We start from the raw sequence: 27,680 nt of genomic DNA on the forward strand, positions 1-27,680 counted from the left end.
CGGCGCAGGCCCCTGTTCCAGAGGCTCAGAAGATCCAGATCTTATACTCCAGGCTCAGCTCCAAAGTCTTGCCACTGATCCAGGATGCGCAAAACTACGCCGAAGCCATGACTCGACTCAAGGACAATTACGAGCAGAAGGCAAACACGCTCTTCGCCAGGCACGCGCTCGCAACTCGTGCTCAACTACCTGGTAAGTCCATCGAAGACTTCTGGAGGGCCCTAATCCCACTAGGTCGGGACAGTGACTGCCAGGACATTACAGCTAAGGAGCACTCAGATCTCCTTATGCGGGACGCTTTTGTGACTGGGATTTTGTCCGATTTTATCTGGCAGCGGCTCCTAGCGATCTCGCAGAGACTAAAACGCTTGCGCTCTCTATGACGGTCGCCCTGCGCAATGTCCAGTCCTACACCCCCAGTCGCGCGGCCCACTCCTCCTACACTTCATGGGCCCCACAGGCAGCCACCCCAGTGGGGGCACTACCCACCCAATACGCCTGCGCTACGCGCCAGCCAGCGAACCCCGGGGGGCCTCGATGCTACTTTTGCAGCCAGCAAAAACACCCCCGCCAACGCTGCCCGGCTGCACTGCCCTTCGGAAGGCCTGCGGGAAGAAGGGTCACTTCGCTGCGGTGTGCCAGGCCCGCTCAGCAGCCGCGGTCGCCCCCACCCTCCCAGTCACGGGCAATGGACGCTGCCATCCTCCCCAGGCCATGTGCGACCAGTGTGTGCCGCCATCTTCTCCGCCGCACAACACGTGCATTTCGTTGGCGCCGCCATATTGCTCCACCCCCGCAACGTGCGTTCCATGGGCGCCGCCATTTTGTAACCCCCAGGATCGCATGGCGCCGCCATCTTGTTTACCCCTCAGCACATGGACACCAACAGCGTTCCAGGACCTGAACTCAATGGCTGTCCCATTGCCCGACGATCAACTAAGGCTCGCCTCCATGTCACTCGACCAGTCTCGACCACATAACGTGACCAATGCATCCACCAGCGTGAAAATTGACGGCCGTGTGACCTCCTGCCTACTGGACTCCGGGAGCACCGAGAGCTTTATACACCCGAATACGGTAAGGCGCTGCTCCCTTAAGGTACACCCCGCCAATCAAAAAAATCTCCCTGGCCTCCGGATCCCATCGCGTCGCAATCCGGGTGTACTGTACGGTCACGCTCACGGTCCAGGGCGTAGAGTTCCATGGCTTCTGCCTCTACATTCTCCCTAATCTCTACGCTGCACTTATCCTCGGCCTGGACTTCCAGTGCAACCTCCAGAGCCTGACCCTTAAATTCGGCGGACCCTTACCACTCCTCACTGTGTGCGGCTCGCGACCCTAAAGGTCGACCCTCCTTCCCTCTTCGCCAATCTAACTTCAGATTGCAAACCCGTTGCCACCAGGAGCAGACGGTACAGCGTCCAGGATAAAGCCTTCATCAGGTCCGAGGTCCAGCGGTTACTTCAGGAAGGCATCATCGAAGCCAGCAACAGCCCCTGGAGAGCTCAAGTGGTAGTGGTTAAATTTGGGGAGAAACCGAACGGTCGTGGACTACAGCCAGACCATCAACAGGTACACGCAGCTCGACGTGTACCCCCTCCCACGCATATCTGACATGGTTAACCAGATTGCACAGTACCGGGTCTTCTGAACGGTGGACCTGAAATCCGCCTACCACCAGCTCCCCATCCGTAAATCGGATCGTCCATACACCGCCTTCGAGGCAGACGGACGTCTATATCACTCCCTTAGGGTCCCCTTCATGTTGAACATGAAGGCTACCGACTGTTGGTCCGTAAGGAGAGTGAATCTCTTACCGGCCAATGCCCACAACTTCAACGATAGCTTGGGCCTCCTTTTCGACGGATGAGTGCCGAATTTCAGAGGCATGGAGGGTGCGGGAAAAGAATGCCACGGGTCTGCCTGCCTGGTTTAGAGTGGCGGCAAGGGCGACGTCTGAAGCGTCGCTTTCTACTTGGAAAGGCAGTGACTCGTCCACTGCGCGCATCCCGGCCTTGGCGATGATTGCTCTGATGCGGGCAAAAGCGTGTTGTGCCTCGGCTGCGAGGGGGAATTGGGTGGACTGACTGAGTGGGTGGGCCTTGTCCGCACAGTTTGGGACCCACTGGCCGTAGCAGGAAAAGAACCCAAGGCAGCGTTTGAGGGCCTTGGGGCAGTGGGGGAGGGGAAGCTCCATGAGGGGGCGCATGCGGTCGGGGTCGGGCCCGAGAAGTCCGTTTTGGACTATATAGCTGAGAATGGCTAACAGGGTCGTGCTGAACACACACTTCTCTTTGTTATAGGTCAGGTTGAGGAGAGTGGCAGTGCGGAGGAATTTATCGAAGTTGGCATCGTGGTCCTGCTGATCATGGCCGCAGATGGTGACATTATCTAAGTACGGAAAGGTGGTCCGCAAACCGTACTGGTCGACCATTCGGTCCAACTCTCTTTGGAAGACCGAGACCCCATTTGTGACGCCGAAAGGGACCCGAAGGAAGTGGTAGAGGCCGTGTATGGCCGGTCCGACTTCCGGATGGGGAGCTGGTGGTAGACGGATTTCAGGTCAATTGTTGAGAAGACCCGGTACTGCGCAATCTGATTGACCATATCAGATATGCGTGGGAGGGGATACGCGTCGAGCTGCGTCTAGCGATTGATGGTCTGGCTGTAGTCCACGACCATCCTGTGTTTCTCCCCAGTTTTAACCACTACCACTTGGGCTCTCCAGGGGCTGTTGCTGGCCTCGATAATACCCTCCTTGAGCAGCCGCTGGACTTCGGACCTGATGAAGGTCTTGTCCTGGGTGCTGTACTGTCTGCTCCTAGTAGCAACGGGCTTTCAATCCGCAGTTAGATTGGCAAAAAGGGAGGGGGGATCGACCTTGAGAGTCGCAAGTCCGCAAACGGTAAGGGCGGGTAAGGGCTCGCTGAATTTGAGGGTGAGGCTCTGGAGGTTGCACTGGAGGTCCAGGCCCAACAGGAATGCAGCACAGAGATAAGGAAGGACATAGAGGCGGAAGTTACTGAATTCTACGCCCTGGACCATGAGGGTAACTGCACAGAAGCCTCGGATCGGGACGGAGTGGGATCAGGAGGCTAGGGAGATCCTTTGATTGGCAGGGCGGACCGCGAGGGAGCAGCGCCTTACCGTATCTGGGTGAACAAAGCTTTTGGTGCTCCCGGAGTCCAGCAGGCACGAGGTCGCGTGGCCACTAATTTTCACCGTCGTCGACGCGGTGGCCAGGTTGTGCGGGCACGATTGGTCCAGCGTCATCGAAGCGAGCTGCGGGTAGCCGTTGGATGCTTCGGGTGGCGAGCGTGTGCAGTTCCAATGTCGGGATGTCCGGAGACTCTGTGGGGGACAAGATGGCGGAGCCCATGGTGCGCATATTGCAGGCTCGGGACAAGATGACGGAGCCCATGGTGCGCACATTGTGGGGTCGGGACAAGATGGCGGCGCCCATGGGGCGCACGTGGCCGAAGGGGGAAAAGATGGCGGCGCCCATTGGCCGCACATGGACCCGGGAGGAGAAGATGCCGGCTCCCATTGTGCGTCTGGCGTGGGGAAGGGGGCGATAGCGGGCGTGATCGCGGCGACTGCGCGGGCCAGTCACACATCTGCGAAGTGGCCCATTTTACTGCAGGCTTTACAAACGGCAGTGCGGGCCGGGCAGTTTTGGCAGGGATGCTTCTGCTGACCGCAGAAGTAGCAGCGGGGACCCCCAGGGTGCCCGGATCGGCGTGCGGCGCAGGCGTATTGGAAGGCAGGGGCTGAGGAGGTCGTCGGTGGGGTCCAGGAGGGGTAGGAAGGAGTAGAAGGGTGGGCAGCGCAGCGGGAGGGGTACGATTGCACGTTACAGGATGCGACCGTCATGGAGAGCGCCAATGTTTTCGTATCCGCCAGTTTGAGCGTGGCCCCTTCCAGTAATCGTTATCAGATGCGGTCCGACGCAATCTCCGTCACGAAAGCATCGCGCATGAATAGATTCGCGTGTTCGGCGGCCGGAACGGCCTGACAGTCACAGTCCCGGACGAGTGGAATTAGGGCCCGCCAGAAGCCTTTGATGGACTCACCAGGTAGTTGCGAGCGGGTGGCGAGTACATGCCTGGCAAAGAGCGTGTTCGCCTTCTGCGCGTAGTGTTCCTTAAGGAGTTTCATTGTTTTTGTGTAATTCGTGGCGTCTTGGATCAACGGGAGCACGCTGGAGCTCAGTCTGGAGTACAGGACGTTTATCTTCTGAGCCTGCATTGGCGCGGGGTCCGCCGCGTTGATGTAGGCCTCAAAACATGCTAGCCAGTGAGTAAAGTCTTTCCTGGCGTCGGGCGAATGAGGATCCAGCTGCAGGCGATCGGGTTTAATTCTGATATCCATTCTGTGGAAAATCTGACTGTAATAAATTGATGCACGATCAATTGCACAAAGACTAAGTTGGGTATAACTGTGGCTTTATTACAGTCAGATGCGTGGCCTCCTGCTGCAGCTGGCGAAATGGCAGGGCACTGGAGGTCATGCATATTTATACAGTTCTCCGTGGGCGGAGCCCGCTGGCAGGAACTACCGGCAAACCTGTAGTGCAGGTCCTACCTTACATCCCCTAATACAGTGGTTCACCACACACCACATGAGACGAGGGGCAAGGTTGAGAAGTCGAGGCCTTCGTGAATAACCTCCACAGGTACAGGAATTGAACCCGTGCTGTTGGCATTGTTCCGCATCATGAGCTAACCATTCAGCAACTGAGCTAACCGACCCCCATTAATTGGAAAAATACAAGTGGTAACAAAGAAGAATACAATATCTTAACTGGTACCTTTCAATACCTTTTAGTTCATAGCAGTATACATTATTGTTACAAGCTACTAATATAGCGTGACAAGTTTCACTGATGTTAGCTAGAATTCCCAATTTTCACGTGCAGCAGCATGCAATTACATTAATGTTGCATGAGTGTTAATTATGCTACCTTTGTTCCAAAGGGTGGTTTGAGTGCTCAATCATTTATCCACTTAGAGCTACAAGATATCAACGATAACCAACCTGTATTCAACCCATTGGCATACATAACCAGTATCAGCAGCCATACACAGCCTGAAACAGAGATTATAAAAGTGATTGCCTCTGACAGAGATTCTGGAATCAATGGACAGGTGTCATATGAACTTCTGGCTGGAAATTTCTCTTCTCTCTTTTCTGTAGATTCCTCGACAGGTATAAGTTTATTTCTTTTAATTTTCATTTTACATTGTTCACTGTAATGTTGCTTTCGTAATCGTCTACATTTTGGCAAATTAAATTTCTTGTTTGATAAATTATACAAACTTAATTCTTTTACATAAAACTGATGACTCTACCTTTCCATTTTTAGTCTTTAGTTCATGGCTTCTATCAGCCTCTGACTGAAAAGCTGGGCCTTTGCTGCCAATGCTTAGTTAATGGCTAGAAAATTGATGCTCTCCAAATTTGCTTACCTCTGCTCATTGCTGCCCCAACAGCCTAGCTATGATTGAGAATTTAATGTACATCCCGGATGTTAGTTGTACCTTAAGGTTTCTGACTCTTGTCTAGAACAGGCACAGTAATCTTGATATCTTGATACTGTGCCATTTTAGCATGTTATCAATCGCAATATTCTCCCACCAGTAGCTCCAGCATTTATCATTTGATGACTGATCCTTACAATATGACTTTCTCCTGTGTCCAAGATTGATCATTATTAAAACAATTTTTTAAATAATGATTTTATTTTCTTAAATCCACAATATTTCCATTATTGTAACGGTGGAACATAGCAGTCGATGTATCTTGAACGCTAAGTCAAAAGTGTTTCGTCATTGAGAAAAGAGGTACAATAAGCCCTCGCTTAAGTTGTGACTGTGAACATTGCCCTGAAAAACCAACGTCCAAGTTGAAATACTGTACCGCATATGTGCAGGATTGTGCATTCCTAGCAGAACTAACTTGCAAAATTAAATAAAATCACTGAATATTACAGATAGGACAGCTTCTATGTCTTACCCACAACATTCCTGAAACTCAGCTCAATTTTTTCTTGCTTTCCTGGGTGGGATTTTCCAGCTCCAACATAGGCGGGTATCATCGTGGGCGGAATGGGAAAATTTGGAGAGCGTTTCAAGTTGAATTTACAATCATATTCAAGAGTCAGGAACAGAGAATGTATGCCAAGGCTGAATAAGAATTTTGTGTACACAAAAGAAAGAGAAATTCTTCAAAAACATTGTTTCAGTAACACATGGCACACTCAATCTTTTTTCCATTCCTTTAAAGAGGCTAATGGCAGGATTACAGAAGACAGTCTCCAATTAAATTATTGTTAAATCTCTCAAAGATGTCAGTTTAAGCTTGATAACATAGAAGCTAATATTCATGTGTTTTTGTTTTATAGGTGCGGTGTATGTAACCTCTGTCCTCAGTCACCTACAGGTTTTTAATGTGCAGTTGAAAATTTCTGCACGAGATGGTGGGAACTTGACTTCACCTATCAATGCAACTGTAACTGTCCACATTCTTCAAAGTTCTTTTGCTCCAACAGTGTTTGAGAGATCTTATTATTCCTTTACCATCCTGGAAAATGCCCCTGTAGGAAGTGCTGTTGGAACAGTACAAATTGCAAATATCCTAGGTAGGTTTTTGATACCCACATTTTTCAGCGACAAATCAAGCTATGTTTCACTTATGTATCTGATGTTTGACATATAATTCATTAACTATATCAGACTATTAAATCTTCACTGATCACCGGCTCAGCTAGTTTGTGGATGGTTATGCTGTGCCTGTCCCTGAATGAGAGGTTAGCTCATTAACATGATTTATGGTAGTCTGCTGCAGAGTGGAATTAGGGAGGAAATTTAAGCGCTAGCGGCTAACCACTGAGTGCTGGCTGCATTTTCTGTGCTTATACACCTCCCATCTACAGTTCAGTATTTTTCTTATTTGAGATGCCCATTAAATAAAACCTAGAGGGAAAGGTGAAGATGACGTCTAAAGTTAAAATAAGGGGCAGGATTTATTGTCTGTTTACGCCGGCGGGAAATTCTGGTCCCACACTGGCACAATTCCGTTGACAACGACGGGACCAGTAGATTCTGCTAGTGGCCTGGTGGGAAAATCCCACTCAAGATGCAGATATTATGGAGCATCTGAGAGGGAGACAATATGATTGAGGAGACAGTCGCATCACTTTGGTTAGGTACTGGTGCTTATCTAGTTAGTGGTCAGGGGTAGGTGGGATGGACTAGCATTTAAGAGGACCTGAGATGTAGTGCTGGATGAGTCTCAGACTTCACCCTTGCCCAACCAGTACAAGGTTTCAAGATTTTTGCTGTTCATGTGGATGACGGCAAAAGAAGTGGATGAGCAACCGGTCCAAGGCAAAGGTACAGGACGCTATTCAAGTGACAAAAGCGAAGGGGGAGAGTTTGCTCTATTTTCTGCCGTTGCAGCCAGGTGTCCTGAAGGTTGTGTTGCCTGTCTGTAACCAGAGTTAAGGACATTGCCTCGTAACTAGAGATGAGGATTGCTACGATCCCGGTTACATAGATACATAGAAGATAGGAGCAGGAGGAGGCCTTTTGGCCTTTCGAGCCTGCTCCGCCATTCATCACGATCATGGCTAATCATCCAACTCCATAGCCTAATCCTGCTTTCTCCCCATAGCCTTTGATCGCATTTTCCCCAAGTGCTATATCCAGCTGCCTCGTAAATATATTCGTTGATGTTATAATTGGACAGGAAGATCCAAGAATGGAACCCTGGCTCAAAGACCAGGGATTGGATTCTCCGCCCTGCCGCGCCACATTTCCATTTCACCCCGCCGGTGGGATGCTCCGTTACGCTGGCTGGTCAATGGAGTTTACCATTGTGGGGCAGCCCCACGCCGTTGGGAAACCCCAGGGCTGCCGGCAAAACGGAGCATCCCGCCGGTGGAGAATCCAGGTCCATAACGTTGCCGTTTTTAAAAATAAAATCTGGGGGAACCAAGTCACAGGACCACAAATTAGTTTTAACGAGAAAAAAATGATTAAGCATGAATAGCTTGAATAATTTTTTAAAATAAATTTAGAGTACCCAATTATTTTTTTTCCAATTAAGGGACAATTTAGTGTGGCCAATCTACCTACCGTGCACATATTTTGGGTTGTGGGGGTGAGACCCACACAGCAACGGGGAGAATGTGACATCAGATCGGTCTGCCGACCCCGCACCACACAAACACCCCCCCTCCCCCAGCATATCACCGGGCTTGTGCCCCAGCACACCCTGGCACCCACCAGCATAACCACCATGCCCAGGAGCAGTGGCCCACCCCTGATGCATCAAGCATGTGGCTCAATGCCCACACTCTGTTCCTGCAGAAGAGGTTGGCCCATAACAGGCAGGAAAGGGCCCAGACAGGCATCAGGGTTCCAGACATCAGAGTCCTCACCCACTATGAGGATCGGGCCCTGGAGATTGTGGGATTGGCCAAGGAGAGAGCGGTCACTGAAAGCGAGGTAGAGGCCTGCTCCGCAGAGGTGAGGATCCACTGCCTCCTCATCCACATGATCTGTCTCAAGTGAGTTGTTCATGTCAGACAAAACAATACTTCCCTTTCACTGACCACATGTCCATTCTCTTGCAGGACCTCCACCTGATGGGGTCAGGCCATCTGGAGACCCCCCTGTCACCCAACAGAACACTTCGAAGGACAGTTCCAAGGAGACAACATTAACATATCACAGCTATCACACCCACCTTCCACCAGCTGCAGACACACACTCAGTGGGCAGCATCCATGTACAGGCTTCTCGGACACAATCTGATGAGAACCACACAGTTTCTGATGCACAGCAGATGGAGGCAGGAACATCCAAGGGAGTCATCAGTAGGAGGTCTGCTGGATTCCAGGACTCAGTTGAGTCCCAGTCAGATGCCAAGCCTCTGGACAAGGTTATCCCGGAACTGATGCAGATTCTAAGGCGTGGCTGTGACATTCAGTAGCGACACTCCATGAGTGCCAAACCGATTCAAGGAGTCCCAAAGGCTGTGGGTGTAGGAGATGGTGCTGGCAATGCGGGGCACCGAGGTCAACAGTGGAAAGCCTGGAGCACGATGTCAGCGGCGTGATGGATGGTGTTCAAGGCGTGGCTCAGCCAGAGTTGACCATGGCTGAGGGCCTGGTCATTGTGTCCCAGTCGTTGAGGGGTATGTTCCAGATGCAGGTGGACATTGCTGAGTGATGCTCGATCAATAACTCCTGAAGCGAGATTGGAGACAATTGAAGGCTTTATTGTACTAGATGTTTCCCCCAGCAGCGCAGGTACAGAATGCAGCTGCTGGGGAGACATAGACTCTTATACTCCGCCTTACTGGGCGGAACCAGCAGGCAGGCTTCACCAATGAAATAGCAGTCTCAGGTACCTCCCACACCAATGGTCTTACAGCATTATTCAGGGTACCGTAATACCCCTAATACCGACTACCACATTCACCCCCTGTTAAAAAAGAGTCCGGTGGGAGTGGTGGTCTCGCGTTATACAGTGGCAGAGGCTGAGGTTATGGTGATACCCGGTATACATTAGCACAGTGTTTTGCCTCATTACATGTCGCAACTATTTACAGTAATTATTTACAGTCAGAATGAAGCAATTAGTCGATCGGGGACCCTGCTCGTCCTCTGCGATCGTCGTAGCTTCGGTGGTGTTGCAGGCGCCGGCTCGGGCATCCTTGGCTTCGGGAGCGTGGCTTCGGCTTCTTCAGCAGCTTTATCACTCCTAGGTGGGACCAGTGGAAGGACCGATCCACCTGGGAAGGGAGCAGCTGTGGGGTGCGCCGGTGGTAGGGACGGTGGGGTCGGTGGTGGAGGTGTGGGTGGGGATCCAGCGGGCGCCAGGTTCCATAGGGAGACCGTATTCTGTCGGCCGTCGGGGTACGCCACGTAGGCGTATTGAGGGTTAGCGTGAAGGAGGTGGACCCTCTCAACCAATGGGTCCGACTTGTGCGCCCGCACGTGTTTGCGGAGCAGGATGGGTCCAGGAGCTCCCAGCCAGGTTGGGAGCGAGGTCCCGGAGGTGGACTTCCTAGGAAAGACCAGGAGATGTTCGTGAGGGGTTTGGTTGGTCGTGGTACACAGCAGTGATGGAGTGGTGAGCATCCGCGAGGACCTCCTGCCAGCGGGAGGCTGGGAGATTCCTGGACCATAGGGCCAGTAGGACAGTCTTCCAGACCGTTCCGTTCTCCCTTTCCACCTGCACGTTTCCCCGGGGGTTGTAACTGGTCGTCCTGCTCGAGGCAATGCCCTTGCTGAGCAGGAATTGATGCAGTTCGTCGCTCATGAAGGAGGACCCCCTATCGCTGTGTATGTAGGCGGCGAAACCAAACAGCATGAAGATACTGTGGAGGGCTTTTATGACGGTGGCTACGGTCATGTCGGGGCAGGGGATGGTGAATGAGAACCAGGAGTACTCGTCAGTCACGTTCAGGAAGTACGTGTTGCGGTCGGTGGAGGGGAGGGGCCCTTTGAAGTTCATACTGAGGCGTTCAAAGGGACGGGAAGCCTTTACCAGGTGCGCTTTCTCTGGCCTTTAGAAGTGTGGCTTGCACTCCGCGCAGATTTGGCAATTCCTGGTGGCGGTCCTGACCTTCTCAATGGAGTAGGGCAGGTTGCGGGTCTTAATGAAATGGAAGAATCGAATGACCCCCGGGTGGCAGAGGACCTCGTGGAGGGCCCTGAGGCGGTCCACTTGTGCATTGGCACATGTGCCACGGGATAGGGCATCAGAAGGCTCGTTTAGCTTCCCGGGACAATACAAGGGGCGTCATTCTCCGATCCCCCGCCGGGTTGGAGAATGGCCGTTGGCCGCCGTGAATCCCGCCCCCGCCGAAGCCTCCGGTACCGGAGATTGGGCGGGGGCGGGAATCGGGCCGCGCCGGTTGGCAGGACCCCCCGCTGGATTCTCCGGCCCGGATGGGCCGAAGTCCCGCCCAGAAATTGCCTGTCCCGCCGGCGTAAATTAAACCTGGTATTTACCGGCGGAACCAGGCGGCGTGGGTGGGCTCCGGGGTCCTGGGGGGGGCGCGGGGCGATCTGGCCCTGGGGGGTGCCCCCACGGTGGCCTGGCCCGCGATCGGGGCCCACCGATCCGCGGGCGGGCCTGTGCCGTGGGGGCACTCTTTCCCTTCCGCCTCCGCCACGGTCTCCACCATGGCGGAGGCGGAAGTGACCCTCCCCACTGCGCATCCGCGGGAAACTTTCAGCGGCCGCTGACGCTCCCGCGCATGCGCCGGGAAACTGTCAGCGGCCGCTGACGCTCCTGCGCATGCGCCGCATTTCCACGCCAGCTGGCGGGGCAACAAACGCCATTTCCGCCAGCTGGCGGGGCGGAAATCCCTCCGGCGCCGGCCTAGCCCCTCAATGTTGGGGCTCGGCCCCCAAAGATGCGGTGCATTCCGCACCTTTGGGCCGGCGCAATGCCCGTCTGATTGGCGCCGTTTTTGGCAGAATTTCGCCCAAGATCTCATCATTGTCGGTGGAGAGCTCGATCCTCCACCGTAAAATCTTATCGTTTTTTATCTTGCCCCGCTGTGCATTATCGAACATGAAAGCAACCGACCGTTGGTCAGGGAGGAGAGTGAATCTCCTGCCGGCCAGGTAATGCCTCCAGTGCCGCACAGCTTCTACTATGGCCTGGGCCTCCTTTTCAACAGAGGAATGGCGGATTTCTGAAGCATGGAGGGTGCGTGAGAAGAAGGCCATAGTAGAAGCCGTGCGGCACTGGAGGCATTACCTGGCCGGCAGGAGATTCACTCTCCTCCCTGACCAATGGTCGGTTGCTTTCGTGTTCGATAATGCACAGTGGATCGGCCCGCTTGGTTGAGGGTGGCCGCCAGAGCTACGTCGGATGCGTCGCTCTCGACTTGAAACGGGAGGGATTCGTCGATTGCGTGCACCGTGGCCTTTGCGATGTCTGCTTTGATGCGACTGAAGGTCTGGCGAGCCTCTGCCGACAAGGGAAAAACTGTGGATTGAATTAGTGGGCGGGCCTTGTCCGCATAGTTGGGGACCCACTGGGCATAATACGAACAAAATCCCAGGCAGCGCTTCAGGGCCTTGGAGCTGTGAAGGAGGGGGAACTCCATGTGGGTGCATATGCGTTCGGGATCTGGGCCTATAACTCCATCATGCACTACGTAGCCGAGGATGGCTAGACGGTCGGTGCTGAACACGCATTTGTCCTTGTTATATGTTAGATTAAGGATTTTTGCGGTATGGAGACATTTTCGGAGGTTGGTGTCGTGGTCCTGCTGGTCGTGGCCGCAGATGGTGATGTTATCGAGGTATGGAAACGTGGCCCGCAAACCGTACCGATCAACCATTCGGTCCATCTCCCGTTGGATGACCGAGACTCCATTTGTGACACCGAAGGGAACCCTTAGGAAGAGGTAGAGCCGTCCATCTGCTTCGAATGCAGTGTATTTGCAGTCGCTAGGGCAGATGGGGAGCTGGTAGTAGGCGGATTTTAGATCCACCGTGGAAAAGACCTTGTATTGTGCAATCTGATTGACCGGATCAGATATGCGGGGGAGAGGGTACGCATCGAGCTGCGTAAACCTGTTGATGGTCTGACTATAATCGATGACCATCCTATGCTTCTCCCCGGTCTTTACAACCACTACTTGAGCTCTCCAGGGACTGTTGCTAGCCTCAATAATACCTTCGTTCAGTAACCGCTGGACTTCCGATCTAATGAAGGTCCGGTCCTGGGCACTGTATTGTCTACTCCTGGTGGCGACGGGTTTGCAATGCGGGGTGATGTTCGCAAACAGGGAAGGCGGATCAACTTTGAGGGTCGCGAGGCTGCAGACAGTGAAAGGGGGCATAGGGCCGCCGAATTTAAAAGTTAAGCTCTGGAGGTTACATTGGAAGTCTAACCCGAGGAGCGTGGCAGCGCAGAGGTGAGGAGGACGTAGAGCCGGTAATTTTCAAACTCCCTTCCCTGGACTGTGAGGTTCGCTGTGCAGAACCCTTTGATCTCTACCGAGTGAGACCCGGAGGCCACGGAGATTTTTTGGTTAACTGGGTGGATGTTAAGAGAACAGCGCCTTACCGTATTGGGGTGTATGAAGCTCTCTGTGCTCCCGGAGTCGATCAGGCAGGATCTTTATGCCCGTTGATGAGCACGGTCGTCGTCGCAGTCGAGAGTGTTCGGGGTCGAGACTGGTCCAGGGTCACCCAGGCAAGTCGTGGCAAAAGTTGGATGTTTTCCTCGGGCGGTGTGTGGTCATCCGAGTCGGGGTCCTGAGAGTCCAGCCAAGATGGCAGCTCCCACTGGTCGCACATGGCTGGAAGTGTACAAGATGGCGGCGCCCATCCGTCGCACATGGTCCCCGGGGAACAAGATGGCGGTGCCCGGAGTTCGCACTTGGCTCTGGAGAAGGAAGATGGTGGCGCCCGCTGGCCGCACGTGGCTCGTGGAGAGAGTTGTGGTGGCGGTCCCGGTTGGCCCCCGGAGACTGCGGCAACCGCACGGGCCTGGCATACTGTCACGAAATGCCGCACCCTTTTTGCCGCACCCTTTGTAGATGGATGAGCGGGCCAGGCAGCGCTGCCGGGGGTGCTTGGCTTGCCCGCAAAAATAGCAGCGTGGCCCCCCGGGGTTGCCTGGCAGTCTCGCAGCACAAGCTTGTGGGGGGTTGGGGGATGCATCAGAGTCGGCCGCGGGGGGGGGGGTTCCATGCTGCCCAAGGGGCCGCCGCGCGGTCAGGGACATAAGCGCGGGCATTTCGGGAGGCCACATCCAGGGAGCTAGCAAGGGCCCATGCCTCCTTGAGGCCTAGTGTCTCTTTCTCCAGCAATCATGGGGATTTGGGAGGACAGCATACCTGCCACGAATGCAACCCGGATCAGAAGTTCTGTGTGGTCGCTGGCCGAAACTTGCAGGCAGTCACAGTTCCTCCTTAACACCAGGAGCGCACGGTAGAACTCCAGCGATTCCCCGGGGATTTGTCACCTCGTCGCTAGCAGATATCGGGCGTAGACGTGGTTTACAGGGCGAATATAGTGTCCTTTCAGCAGGGTCATTGCGGCCTCGAAATCGTCCGCATCCTCGATGAGGGTGTAGATCTCTGGGCTCACCCTCGAGTGGAGAGCTTGCAGTTTCTGGTCTTCCGTAGGTTCAGTCGTGGCCATTCTGAGATACCCTTTGAAGCACGCCAGCCAGTGTTTGAAGGTTGCTGCTGAGTTTGCCGCATGGGGGCTGAGTTGCAGACACTCCGGCTTGATTCGGAGCTCCATTCTTTAAAATCTAGTACAATAAATTGATGCTCGATCAATAACTCCTGAAGCGAGATTGGAGACAATTGAAGGTGTAATTGTGCTAGATGTTTCCCCCCGCAGCGCAGGTACAGAATGCAGCTGCTGGGGAGACACAGGCTCTTATACCCCGCCTTACTGGGCGGAACTAGCAGGCAGGCTTCACCAATGAAATAGCAGTCTCAGATACCTCCCACACCAATGGTCTTACAGCATTATTCAGGGTACCGTAATACCCCTAATACCGACTACCACACTGAGGCACTATGTGGCCCAGTCACGAAGAAGCATAGTGCAGACAACGGGGAGGCGCCAAGCTCAGCAGAGCCAGATGATGCTGAGGCCTTGAGCTGACTGCAGCTGCTTCCCCAACCCATGAAGAACACCACGGCCCTACGGGCACCGTCTGGGAGGAGGGAGCACTGGAGGCCGACCTGGGGCCTGCCACCATGGGGACGACGGCGGTCTCCAACGCACCCAAATCTCCCTCTCCTGACATTGGCGCGTCTTAAGGTCAGCAGGTAGAGCAGGGTGGCACAGTGATGCCAATGACACCAGTAAGTTGATTGGGGCCCTCCATAACCAGGCCCCCAGAGGACACGTGCCAAGGGCATCAAAGGCCACAGGCCTCGAGAAGCAGCAGGCTCCCTCCTCCTTTGATGTGCATCCTGGGGATACACCTAGACGTAGTGGTAGAGCATGGAAGATGAAGATGATTCGTGATCACTGAGAGGGCACTGGGGGGTGCGGGTGGGATATCATCTGTAGCTCGGGAGAATGGGGATTTTGAAATTTCACTATGAAAACGTGTTATACCTGATACATGTGACAGAGGCTTCACGTTATTCACAGTGGGCTCCCCCTCACCCCCTGCCCCCTGAGCACACTGATCTGCAGCAAGAGCCCCCAATGCAGGTGGTGGGTGTGAGCACTGTCAGCAGAAAGACAGGAGTAAACTTTGGCATAAACTGAGGAGCACCAGAGCTTATCTCAGCGGTTGATCATCACTCTCCTGCTTTCCATTGTGACCCGCTGACAATGCCACCACAGGCATCGTAAAATTGTGGCATAACATTAAACATGAATTTCAGGTGGTGCAGTGGTTGGCACTGCTGTCTCACGCCACCGAGGACCCAAGTTCGATCTCGGCCCCAGGTCCATATGGGGTTTGCACATTCTCCCCATGTCTGCGTGTGTCACACCCCTACAACCCAAAGATGTGCAGGGGAGGTTGAATGGCCAGGTTGAATTGCCCCTTAATTGGAAAAATGAAAAAAACATGAATTTCAAACAAAACTGAGGTATAAAAAGAAACAACTTGTTGAGCAAAATAAAATATCAGAGCAATGAATTGCTAAAAAATATGGGGCTGGATTCACCGATCTGCAGCGGTCGCGCTGTAATACATGGTGCCGCCTGTGCGCAGACACGACCTGCCATATACTGCCCCCCTGACTGGCCCCCAGCCCCCGTGGACTCCCCCCCCCGGCCAACAGCATGGCACCCGGCCGACTGTGGAGGCGCAAACACAGTCCACAGCCGCCACGCCGGTTTCCCGACTGCTGAGACCACAAGTGAACTGCACCGTCAGGAACTTGGCCTATCGGCAGCGGTGAATCGCGGAGGCCCCGGAGAATAGAGGGCCAGCGCCCGTTAATGATATGCCAACGGGATCCTCCGGCACCCCAAAATGGCGTAAACACAGTGCGGTGAGCGACGCATGTACTCCATATTTGGGGTGCCGGAGGATCCCTATTTGGCGTCAAACCAGCGCCTACCGTGACTTTGGCATCGGAGTCTATTCTCGCCCAATCGCGTTTCGCGATTTTGGCGTCAGCCGACGGTGACTCCTGCCCATGATTAATAAATAGAGATAAGTATTAGAGTGTGATAGGGTGAGAGTAGGTGTGTGTGTCCAGCTAACTTCCAGGTGCAGGGTGCTCACTCACTCACCTGTACACAGAGTGAGAATGAATGTGTATGTTGGTGTGTGGGGGTAAGGATGAATGAGAACCTTGAAACTGGGATTCAGCCAGACTTAAGCAAACACTCTTCCCCCTTCACATACTCTCCCCCCCCACCCCCCCCGCCCACACTCCCCTCTCACACACACTGCCTTCCCCCTCACTGCCAGCCCCCGCTTACTCAAACTCACACACCCTCACTCCTCACACTCTCTGCACTCTCCCCTCACAACCTACCTTGAACTCTCTACCTTACTCTTCCCCCCTCTCCTCACAGTCTCCACTCTCAGACACCAGTTGGCCCTGCTCCGACTCCCTCCGGCCCCGCTCCAATTCCCTCAGGCCCTGCTTCAGCTGGCCTGGGTCCTACTCTGACTCCCTCGCATCCTGCTCTGGCTCAGATGGGCTCCATTCTGGCTCAGCCACATTCCCCTCATCTCGCCTGGGTCCCACGCTTGTCCGCCTGGGCACCACTCTGGCTCCCTCGCACGTTGCTCCAGTTCCCTCACGTCCCGTTCTGGCTTGCCTGGGTCCAGCTTCCTTGTTCCCCACTCTGGCTCCCTAATGCCCCACTCCTGTTTGCTTGGGTCCTGCTCCAGCTTCCACATCCTCCAGGCCCTGGAATTTAAACTTAAAAACTTGCCTTCACACTGTTTGCTGCTTATCAAATCACAAGCTGGTATCTCTCTGCTGTAAGCAGCAAATATGAAAATACACTAGCCTGTGATTGGCTGAGCAGATTTACAGCATTTTTCAAATATAAATCAGTTGATTGCCCAGGACATTGTGTTGAAGGCAGGCCAAAGCCAGAGGGCGGGTGGGGAGGCGGGGGTCACAAAATGGCCTGCGGCGTGAGAGTTGGGGATGGCTGATCTAGATCAATTATCTAAATGAGGGGCCCCAAGTGTAGATGTATTCAGTTTTGCTGATGATTCAATTTTAAGTGGGGATGTAAACTTTGAGGAGGACACAAAGCGGCCATGAAAGTACTTAGACAGGTTCATTGAATGGGCAGAAGCATAGCAGATGGAATATAATGCGGAGAAATGTGTAGTTATCAATTTTGATATGGAAAATAGAAAATTAGATTTTTCTTAAATGTTGAGAGAGTGGGAATGCTGGTATTCAAGAGGTATCTGGGTTTCCAAATCACAGAATGTTAACACAGGTACAACAAGCAATTAGGAGAACAACTGATATGCTGGATTTTATTATAAAGGGATTGGAGTATAAGAGTAAATATATCTTTATTGTAGGTCCTTGCTGGGATTACACCATGGAGTACTGCATACAGCTACCTAAGAAAGGGTATTCTTGCCTTAAATGGGAGTCTAAATGAGGTTCACCAGACAGACCTGTAGGATGAGGGACTTGACCAATGTGGAGAGATTATGTGGACCAAGTCTATGTTCCTGGAGTTTAGAAGATTTAGAGATGATCTTAATGAAACATATAAAATTGATGGCCTCGACAGTATCGATCCTGCGAGAATGCTTCCTCTGACTGGGGAATCTAGACTGGGCTCACTGTCTCAGAATAAGGGGGCAGCCATTTAGGACTGAGATGTGGATACATTTCTTCACTGAGTGTTATAAACCTTTGGAATAATCTACCTTGAGAGTTCTAGATACTCAGTTGTTAAGTCTGTTTAAGACAAGAGGATATTCTGCACTGTAAATTCTATGATAATATCTATGATAATATTAGATTTCCTGATATTAAAGGAATCAAGGAATAATGAGGCTAGTGTAGGAAGGTGCAGCTGCTGTAGAAGATCAGCCATGATCTTATTAAATGGCGGAGCATGCTCAAAGGATTGAATGGCCTACTGCAGCTCCTATTTCTTATGTTCTTTGTAACTTCCCTTAGTCGGGTCAGGAGTTATGGGATGTTCGTCTTGGTTTCCTAAAGAAAGTCTGGGTCTCTGTTTCCCTGGGCTGTAAATGACTCCTGAGATACCAATGGGTAATGTTGTATCTTACAGTGCAAGAGTCTGCCAGGGTTGAAAAAAGAGAGCAGGTATGAATCGCGAAGTAGAGAAAAGATGGCACTGTACTTGACACTCTTTAAAGCTTAAGATTGTAAATTGATGGAAAGGCAAGTTGGAAGGTATTTCAATTTTGAGATCCTGAGTTAAAGAAATAGGGGGCTGAATTCTCTTCCATTGGGATTCTCCGTTTTGACGGCAGCCCAGGGGTTTCCCGATGGCATGGGGCTGCCCCACAATGGGAAACCCCATTGACCAGCCGGAGAAAAGGAGAATCCAGATGACGTACCACACCAGAAATCTGGTGCGATGGGATGGAGAAATCCGCCCAGGAAGTTTCAGGATTATGGGGAAAATACAGGGAGTCAAACAAGCTGAGATGCTGAAAGTTGGAAAGGATACGAGAGGTTAAATGACCTCCTGTGCCGTAATCATTCAATGATTGTGTATAGGATGTCAAAGAAGAGCAAAGAAAAAAACTAGGTTCAGAACAAAGATATCAATCATGAAATTCTAAAGAATCACCCGTTGTTTTCTAATGTATGCTAGCAGTAGGCAAGGTTTATCTTACCTTTTATACTTTATATTTTAGTTTCACTTTTAATATATTTACAACAAAAATTTTATGCAAAAATGCTTAGGAGCATAAAGTAATTTACAAAAGTTTGTTATTTCATCTTTAGCTGTGTTAGAAATCATCAGCACCACTCAGTAACAAAGACCAATCTAAGCAGGATGAGATCTTTTTCTAACTTTAAATGAAACTAAATATATTGTGATTCATTATTTAATATAGATGGGCATAACTAGATGATTAATCGTTTTCTGTTGTCTGCGTGCATTTCAGATGTGACATAGCTCCAGTAACATTGTGTTACCATTGTTCTTTCATGATTGTGAAAATAAATGAACGCTTTTCTCATAAGTGGGAAAAGCAATTGAATTACTGATGCTGATGTATTCTGTGGGTATTATTGTTTAGTTTTAAAGATCAATTGTCTATTGGATATATTTGGCAGCAGAATTAAGTTCAGTGTGTTTAGTCATCCTACATGACTGATGACATTTTAATTTACAATTCTTATCTGGCATATAAACTAGCTGATATCATTGCTGCTTCTGTTTAGTCGGATGATATATTGTTTTCTGAGTTGAATTATTCTTAGGCAGTCTCTCTGAATCGAGGTTGACTTAATCCACACTAAAAATGAGTTCTCAGGTGGCTGAGAGTCCAATGCATGACCTGCAGTCTCTGTCACAGTTGGAGGAGCTGGTGGGTGGGGTGCCGGGTTGTCACGCGTTCCTCTTGCTGTCGCACTTGGCTTTAGATTGCTCACGGCAATGAAACTCAACATATTGAGCTCCTTCCCAGATGCTTTTCGTCCACTTTGGGCAGTCTTAGGTCAGAGATTCTCAGATATTGGTGGGGATGTTGCATTTTTTAAAGGAGGCTGTGAAGGTGTCGAACCGTTTCCTCTGCATTCGTGGGGCTTGCTTGCTGTGTCAAAACTCTGTGTTAAAACTCCGAGTAGAGCACTTGTTTTGGGAGTCTCATGTCAGGCATGTGGATGATGTGGCACTCCTAGCAGAGCTGACCGAGCATAGTTATTGCTTCAATGCTGGGGATGTTGGTCTCAGGAAGAACATTGACGTTGGTGCACCTATCCTGCCAATGGATTTTCAGGATCTTACGGAGGCTGTGCTAGTGGTACTTCTCCAGGGTTTTGAGGTGTCTGCTGTACATAGTCTACGTACCTGAGCCATGTAGGCAATCAGGTATCACTATTCTGTACTACTATTCTGTAAACCATGAACTTGGTGCTGGGTCTGAGGTCGTGGTCTTCAAACACTCTTCCTCAGGCGACCGAAGGGTGCGCTGGCACACTGAAGATGGTGTTGAACCTAGTCGCCATGTCTGCCCTTGTTGTCAGTAGGCTCCCAAGGTATGGAAAGTGATCCAGTTTTCCAAGGCCTCGCCGTGGATTTTGACAACCGGGGTGGGGGTGGGGGTAGTGCAACGTGATGGGAGAAGATTGGTCTTATGGATGTTTAGTGTCAGGCCCATGCTATCAAACGCCTCGGTGAAGATGTTAATGATGGCTTGAAGCTTCAGTGTGCGCAGATGCAAACATTGTCTGCATACTGTAGTTTAATGATAAGAGAATGAGACAACCTTGGATCTGACCTGCAGGAAGCGGAGGTTGAACAGAATGCTGTTTGTTCTGTAGCTTATCTCCACTTCATAGGGGAGGTTGCTGGGGGTGAGATGGAGCATTGCAGCAAGGAAGATTGAGAAGAGCGTTGGTGCGATGACACAGCCTTGCTTACTCCCCACCCAAATATGGATTAGGTCTCTGGTGGATCTGTTGGTCAGGATCATGGCTTGCATGTCACCGTGGAGCAGGCGGAGGAGGATGGTGGTAAACTTTTCGGGGCAGCCGAAATAGAGGAGGACTCTCCATAATCTCTCACGGTTGACAGTGTCGAAGGCCTTTGCGAGGACAAAGAAGGCCCTGCACAAGGGTTGGTGCTGTTCCCTGCATTCCCTTGTACTTGCCATGGGGTGAAGATCATGTCCGTTGTGCCCCTTGGTGGGTGGAATCCACTCTGGGAGGAGCCTTCAGCTACAGGGATAAGGCTTTTAAGGAAAATTCTTGCAATGGTCTTCCCTGTGGTCGACAGCAGGAAAATCCCACTGAGATTACTGCAGTCGAACCTGTCTCCTTTCTTGAAGATGGCCACGATTACAGTGTCTCCCTAATATTTTCTCTTCCTTCCAGATAAGGGAAATGAGGTCATATATTAGCGCCATAGTGCTTCTCCACCATGTTTAGTGCTTGGCGGGGATTCCATCCGCTCTTGATGCCTTGTTGTTCTTTCGTGGCCAGATGGCCTTTTGGATCTCGTGCTGGGTTGGGGTTGTGCTAAGATGGTGGCAGGTAGCACGCTGTGGGATGGAGTCAAGGACATTGAGTTGGAGGCAGAGTCTCTGTTAAGGAGGGCTTCGAAGTGCTCCTTCCAGCAGGCACTGATTGTCTCTCTGTTCTTGATAAGCACCTCTCTGTTCTTGGCTAGCAGTAGGGTGGGGCCTTGGGTGTTTGAGCTGTTAGTGGTCTTGACTGCGCTAAAGAAACCTTGTGCATCATGATTGTTGGTTAACTGCTGGACCTCCTGCACTTTCTCCACCCACCATCTATCCTTTAAGTCACGGGATTTTGCCGGGACTCAACCTTGAGCCATCTGTAGAGCTGCTTTCTTGCTCTCGAGTTGCGTTGCTGTTTCAGGTTCAGAAAAACCTTGCACTTGTGGCTCATCAACTCTTAGATTTCCTGGTCATTTCCATTGAACTAGTCTTGCTGTTTCCTGGTTGAGTGACCAAGCGCCTCTTCAAAGGTGCTGATTATGTGGGCCTTGAGGACACACCAAGTGCTGTGGACCCTCTGCATCACCAGGAGTCATCAGACTGGTAGTGTGGCGCTGGCTGAATAGGGCACTTTATCCGGGTCTTTTGAGTGCCACAGCATTGATGTACCTGTAATCTTATTTATATTGTCGTTGTTGCTTTGGGGGTTCATTGATGTGGATCACAGAGTGGAGTAAAATTCTTCTTTTGAACTCATCTAGCTTCCAGTGTTGGGGGAATATGCGCTGAGGACTGTAGAGAAATGGTTCCGGGCTAGGAAAGGCGATGGATATGAGGCATTTGTTTATCGTGCATGGGGAGTCTCTGAGACTGCCAACGAGTTCATTTTTAGCAGTGAAGTCAAACCTGTGGAGGCAGTAGTTTTCTTTCTGGTTTACCTTTCCAGGAGAAGATATAACCGCCACCTTTTTCCTTGAGCTCCTCTTCCCCTGACTACCAAGTCTTGTTTAGTGTGGTGATGCCAATGTGTGACAGCAGTTTACTGTCCTGGTCTGTCACTGTTGGGGTTGCCCATGGGGATCCTGACATTCCAGGTCCCGAACTTCATTTTAAGGCGTGGAAGATGCCTGTGCATGGGTCAAAATCCTGGAACTCCCGAACTCTGGATATATTTACACCACGTGGACTGCAACGGTTCAAGAATGTAGTTCACCACCACCGATATACTTTGCATTGCCGCAGCACTGAAATTCATACATGATGTTCAATTTTGTACTGGCAGAACACCTTTTTAGACTGACAACAGGAACTTGTTAGTGGAAAATACCACTTGTATAGTGTAGTGTGAAATGGCTCACTTAAACTTTTTGAATTTAGGATCATTTGAGTTAGACCTGGTATGAATTTCAGTGCCGGTGCAATGCTAAGTGCTCAGGCCATACATCTCAACAACTGGTTGATGGAATCAAACAGCATGTTCCTTCGGTTGTTTATAATGGGCGGTGGGAAACCGTACTCAAATCAGCCTGCACTTGCAAAGCCAAAACAAAACACCTGCTGTTATTCTGCAATTGGACAAGACTTGTTGAAGAATGCTCGTGCATTAGTAATAACACAAATGACCAATTTAATTAATCACTGCAAGACCAGCAGAAGAGCGAGAGCTCTATGAGAATAAAAGGAGCAGTGAGCGAGTGACTGCAAGACTAGCAGGAGAGGCAGCAGCGCTGCATAGATAAAGGAGCAGCAAGAGAGTGAGAGAGTCTTCTCAAGACCAGTAGGAGAGGCAAGAGCACAGTGTGGATAAATGGAACAGTGAGAGAGATGCTGTGAGACCACATGAAAGGTGAGAGCACAGTGGGGATAAAAGCAAGGTGAGAGAGAGTTACTGAGACCTGCAGGAGTGGTGAGAGTTCAGCAAGGAAAATAGAGCAGTGAGAGAGTCACTGCAAAACCAGCAAGAGAGGTGAAAGCGCTGCCAGGAGGAAAAAAGCAGCAAGAGAGACACTGAGACCAACAAGAAAGGCAAAATCTCAGTAGGGAGAAAAGAAGCGGTGAGAGAGTCACTGCGAGACCAGCAGGAGATTTCAAAGAAAGTCAAAGCATGTCATCACAGGAAACGGGCTAAGTGATTGACATAGAAGGGAACTTCCAATTGTGCCTGCTGCTCTTCACCCTCAAGATGATGGGGATCATGGGCTTGGAAGGTGCTGTTGACAGAGGCTTGGTGAGTTCCTGTCGTGCACCTCATAGATGGCACACACTGCCACTACTGTGCATCAGTGATGGAGGGAGTGAATATTTGTGGATGGAGTGCCAATCAAGCAGACTGATTTGTCTTGGATGCTGCCGAGCTTCTTGAATGTTGTTGGAGCTGCATTCATCCAGACAATTGGAGAATATTCCATCACACCACTGTCTTGTGCCTTGCAGATTGTGGACAACTTTGGGTGTCAGGAGGTGAGTTACTCGCTGTAGGATTCCGAGGACGCGATTCAGCGGATTCAAGTTGAGGTCTGTGTCATAATATACACTCATGTATATAATGAGATGCAGACAGGCAGTGATTGACACACAGGATGACCAGTAAACATACAACACAGTGCAGCCAATCACCAGACAGGACACTACCACTATAAAGCCAGAGGGCACTAGGTTTCCCGCTCTCTCGGGACCCAGCCACTGAGACAGTCAGAGTCCACGAGCTAGCAAGTGCAAACACCATGCGGTAGCTAGTAAGTCTGGTCAGGCTACTACAAGGTCTCCAGTCAGTTCAGTATAGTGTCGACCCACAGCTGAATATGTATATCAGTTCTATCGTTGAATAAAACAGTGTTGGATCTTCTCCAGTGTTAGACGTCTGTTTCTAGCTTCCCTGCATCGAGTGCAATCCACATTGAACCTACCTGCTTAACACATCAGTCTGCTGAAAGGCGCGTTTTTGTTGGCAGTTTCTCACCACTGAGGCCGCACTTGGAGCGATTTCCTACTAGCAAGTTTCAACTAGTCAGCAAGAAAGACTCCTTGCAAATTGGGGGGCCATTTTGGAAGACCACCTTGATTTTCCCCCACCCACTTTCAAGTCCCCACGCTCTTTTGATCCCCCCCCCCCCCCCCCCCCCCCCAAGGGAACCTCGCCCCTCAATCCCCTCTACATGGCAAGACCACCCCCAGGCCTGAGCCCTGGCAGTGCCAACCTGGCACCAGGGCACCCTGGCACTGCCTGGGTGGCAGTACAAATGTGCCCAGGTTCTGTAGGAGTGCCAGGATTCCAACCTGCCCTGTCCCAACCACCTGGGGGTCTCCAATGGCCTAGGAGACGCCCCCAGGTGCCGTTACACCTGGTTTACATTTGTATGGATCAGAACTAAACGGCAACCTTGCATGGTATCCCAGGTGCGGCTGGTGAGTCCTGGGCACGGTGTGAATCTGGCATCTGTTAATTAAATATTCAAATCTGGATCATGCCCAGTGAGGGCGCGATCCAAATCGCGCCAGACAGAGCTTGCGCGAGATTTTGTGCCTGGCCCGGTACCTGTTTGGGGCTCGCATACGATTCACTCGTTGTGCCCAGATCTGCACTGGGCACAACGGGTTTGCTGTATTGCACACCTAGCCTCTGGCCTGTTCTTGTAGCCACAGTATTTGTATCATTAGTCCAGTAACGTTTCTGGTTAACGGTAACTCCCAGAATGTTGATAGTGGAGAATTCAATGATGGTAATGCCATTGAATGTCATGTGCCGATGGTTAGATTCTCTGTTGTTGAAGATGATCATTGCTGGCACTTGTGTGATGCGAATATTACTTGCCACTTAACAGCCTAATCCTGAATACTGTCTAGAACGTGCTGCATTTGGACATGGACTGCACTAGTATCTGAGGAGTCCCGAATGGTGCTGAATATTGTGCAATCATTAACATCCCCACTTCTGACCTTATGCTGGAAGGAAGGTCATTGATAAAGCGGTTGATGATGGTTGGGCTGAGGACACTACCCTGGGGAAGTCGTACAATCATGTCCTGGAACTGAGATGATTGACCTCCAATAACCAGAACCATTCTTCGTTTGTCCTGGATGAAGCAGAGAGTTTGCCCCCTGATTTCCATTGACTCATTTTTCTGGAGCTCCTTGATGCCATGCTCAGTCAAATACAGTCTCAATGTCAAGGGCAGTTACTCTCGCGTCATCTCTGGTGTTCAGCTCTTTTGTCCATGTTTGAACCAAGGCCGTAATGAGGTCAGAAGCTGAGTAGTACTGGTGGGACACAAACTAAGTGCTCGTGAGCAGGTTATTGTTAAGGAAGTGCTGCTCGACAGCACTATTGATGACACTTTGAATCACTTTACAGACGATCGAGAGTAGACTGATGGGGTGGTAATCGGCTGTGTGGACTTATCCTACTTTTTGTGTATAGGACATAACCTGAGCAATTTTCCACATTGCTGGGTAGATGCCAGTGTTGTAGCTGTACTGTAATAGCTTGGCTATGAGTGTGACAAGTTTTGGAGCACAAGTCTTAAGTAATATTGACAAAATGTTGTCAGAGCCCATATCCTTTGCAATGTCCAGTACCTTCGACTGTTTCCTGTTCGCATTGGCTGAACACCGATATCTGTGATGCTGGGGACCTTTGGAGGATGCTGAGATAGATCATCCACTTGGCACATCTGGCTGAAGATTTAAAAAAATATTCAAGCATAATCTTTTGCACTGATATGCCAGGCTCCCCCGTTATTGAGGATGGAGACATTTGTGGAGCCTCTTCCTCCTGTTGTGGCTTAAACTTTGTCTGTCACTTGTTACTTATGCTGTTTGGCATTTAAGTAGTCCTGTGTTGTAGCTTCACCAACTTGACACCTCATTTTTAGGTATGCCTGGTACTGCTCCTGACATGCCCTCCTGCAGATTTCATTGAACCTGGCTGGGTGGTATTTGTAGAGTGGGGATGTGCTGGGCCATGTGAAGGGCGACACGTTGGCACAGTGGTTAGCACTGCTGCCAATCCGTGCCAGGGTCCGGGGTTCAATTCTGGCCTTGAGTCATTGTCTGTGGAGTTTGCACTTTTTCCCTGTGTCTTCGTAAGTTTCCTCTGGATGCTCTGGTTTCCTCCCACAATCAAAAGATGTGCAGGTTAGGTAAATTGGCCATGCTAAATTGCCCTTTGTGCCCAGGGAAGTGCAGGTCAGGTGGGGTGGCAGGGAGTGGGCCTATGTAGGGTGCTCTTTCAGTGGGTTGGTGCAGACTCAAAGGGCCGATTGCCCTTGTTCTGTACTGTTGGGCTTCTTTGGTTCTATGGTTCTTCTATGAGGTTATAGATTGTGGTTGAGTACAATTCTGCTGCTGCTGACATCCCATAGTGCTTCATGGTTGTCTAGTCTTGAGTGCTAGATCTGTTGAAAGTTTATCTCATTTAGCATGATGGTATTGCCACTCAACATGATGGAGGGTGCCCTCATTGTGAAGATGGGACCTGTCTCCACAAGGACTATGCGGTGCTCTCTCCTGCTGATACTATCATGGACAAATGCATCTGCGGCAGGCAGGTTGGTGAGAACATAAGAACTAGGAGCTGGAGTAAGCCATCTGGCATCTCGAGCCTGCTCCGCCAGTCAATGATATCATGGCTGATCTTTTTGTGAACTCAGCTCCACTTACCCGCCCTTACCTCACCATAACCCTTAATTCTTTTACTGTTCAAATATCTTTGTCTTAAAAACATTCAATAAGATGGCCTCAACTGCTTCACTGGGCAGGAAAATCCACAGATTCACAGGCCTTTGGGTGAAGAAGTTCCTTCTCAATTCAGTCCTAAATCTGCTCCCCTTTATTTTGAGGCTATATCCCCTAGTTCTATTTTCACTCGCTAGTGGAAACAATCTCCCTGCTTCTAACTTAGCTATTCCGTTCAAAATTTAATATACTTCTATAACATCCGCCCCCCCCCCATTCATCTAAATTCCAATGAGTATAGTCCCAGTCTACTCAGTCTCTCCTCATAAGCCAATCCTCTCAACTCCGGAATAAACCTCTGCACCCCCTCCAGTGCCAGTATTTCCTTTCCTAAGTAAGGAGACCAAAACTGTACACAATACTCCAGATGGGTCTCTCCAGCACCCTATACAGCTGCACCATAACCTTCCTGTTTTTAAACTCCATCCCCCTAGCAATGAAGGACAAAATTGCATTAGCCTTCTTAATTACTTGCTGCACCCGTGATGAGATCTACCATGCGGAATTAGTGAAGTCTTGCAACACTAAAACTCAGTAAAAATTGGAGTAAAACATCTCGCATGCAAACAAGAATCTTTATTGCCGAGACTTCCGGGTGCGGCTATGCAGAGCTAGGTCGCATATTCGGCAGCTCCCGCTTGGAACGGACTTTTGGGCCCTTTTACAGGGCCCCCACGGCATTTGTTAGACATTTCCCAGTGTGGGAAGAAGACTGCAGCATTCCCCTGACAGTGTCCCCCAGGAATGTTATGTATTTTGGCTACCAGACCCGGCAGAAACAGTAAAAGATTTGGCTTGTGCTGCAGGAATAGACAAAGGCCTCTT

General features: G+C 50.8%; 1 protein-coding gene across 1 annotated transcript in view; it reads left to right on the plus strand.

Annotated features, from left to right (window-relative positions):
• Positions 1-27,680, plus strand: part of dchs2 (dachsous cadherin-related 2) — a 258,035-nt gene that overhangs the window by 32,054 nt on the left and 198,301 nt on the right. Inside the window, exons 3-4 of the mRNA XM_072496010.1 lie at positions 4,977-5,208; positions 6,404-6,640. Of these exons, the coding sequence (XP_072352111.1) occupies positions 4,977-5,208; positions 6,404-6,640 (469 nt within the window). The remainder of the gene's footprint in view (positions 1-4,976; positions 5,209-6,403; positions 6,641-27,680) is intronic.

The sequence above is a fragment of the Scyliorhinus torazame genome, chromosome 3, assembly GCF_047496885.1.
Source record: "Scyliorhinus torazame isolate Kashiwa2021f chromosome 3, sScyTor2.1, whole genome shotgun sequence".
Taxonomy (NCBI): domain Eukaryota; kingdom Metazoa; phylum Chordata; class Chondrichthyes; order Carcharhiniformes; family Scyliorhinidae; genus Scyliorhinus; species Scyliorhinus torazame.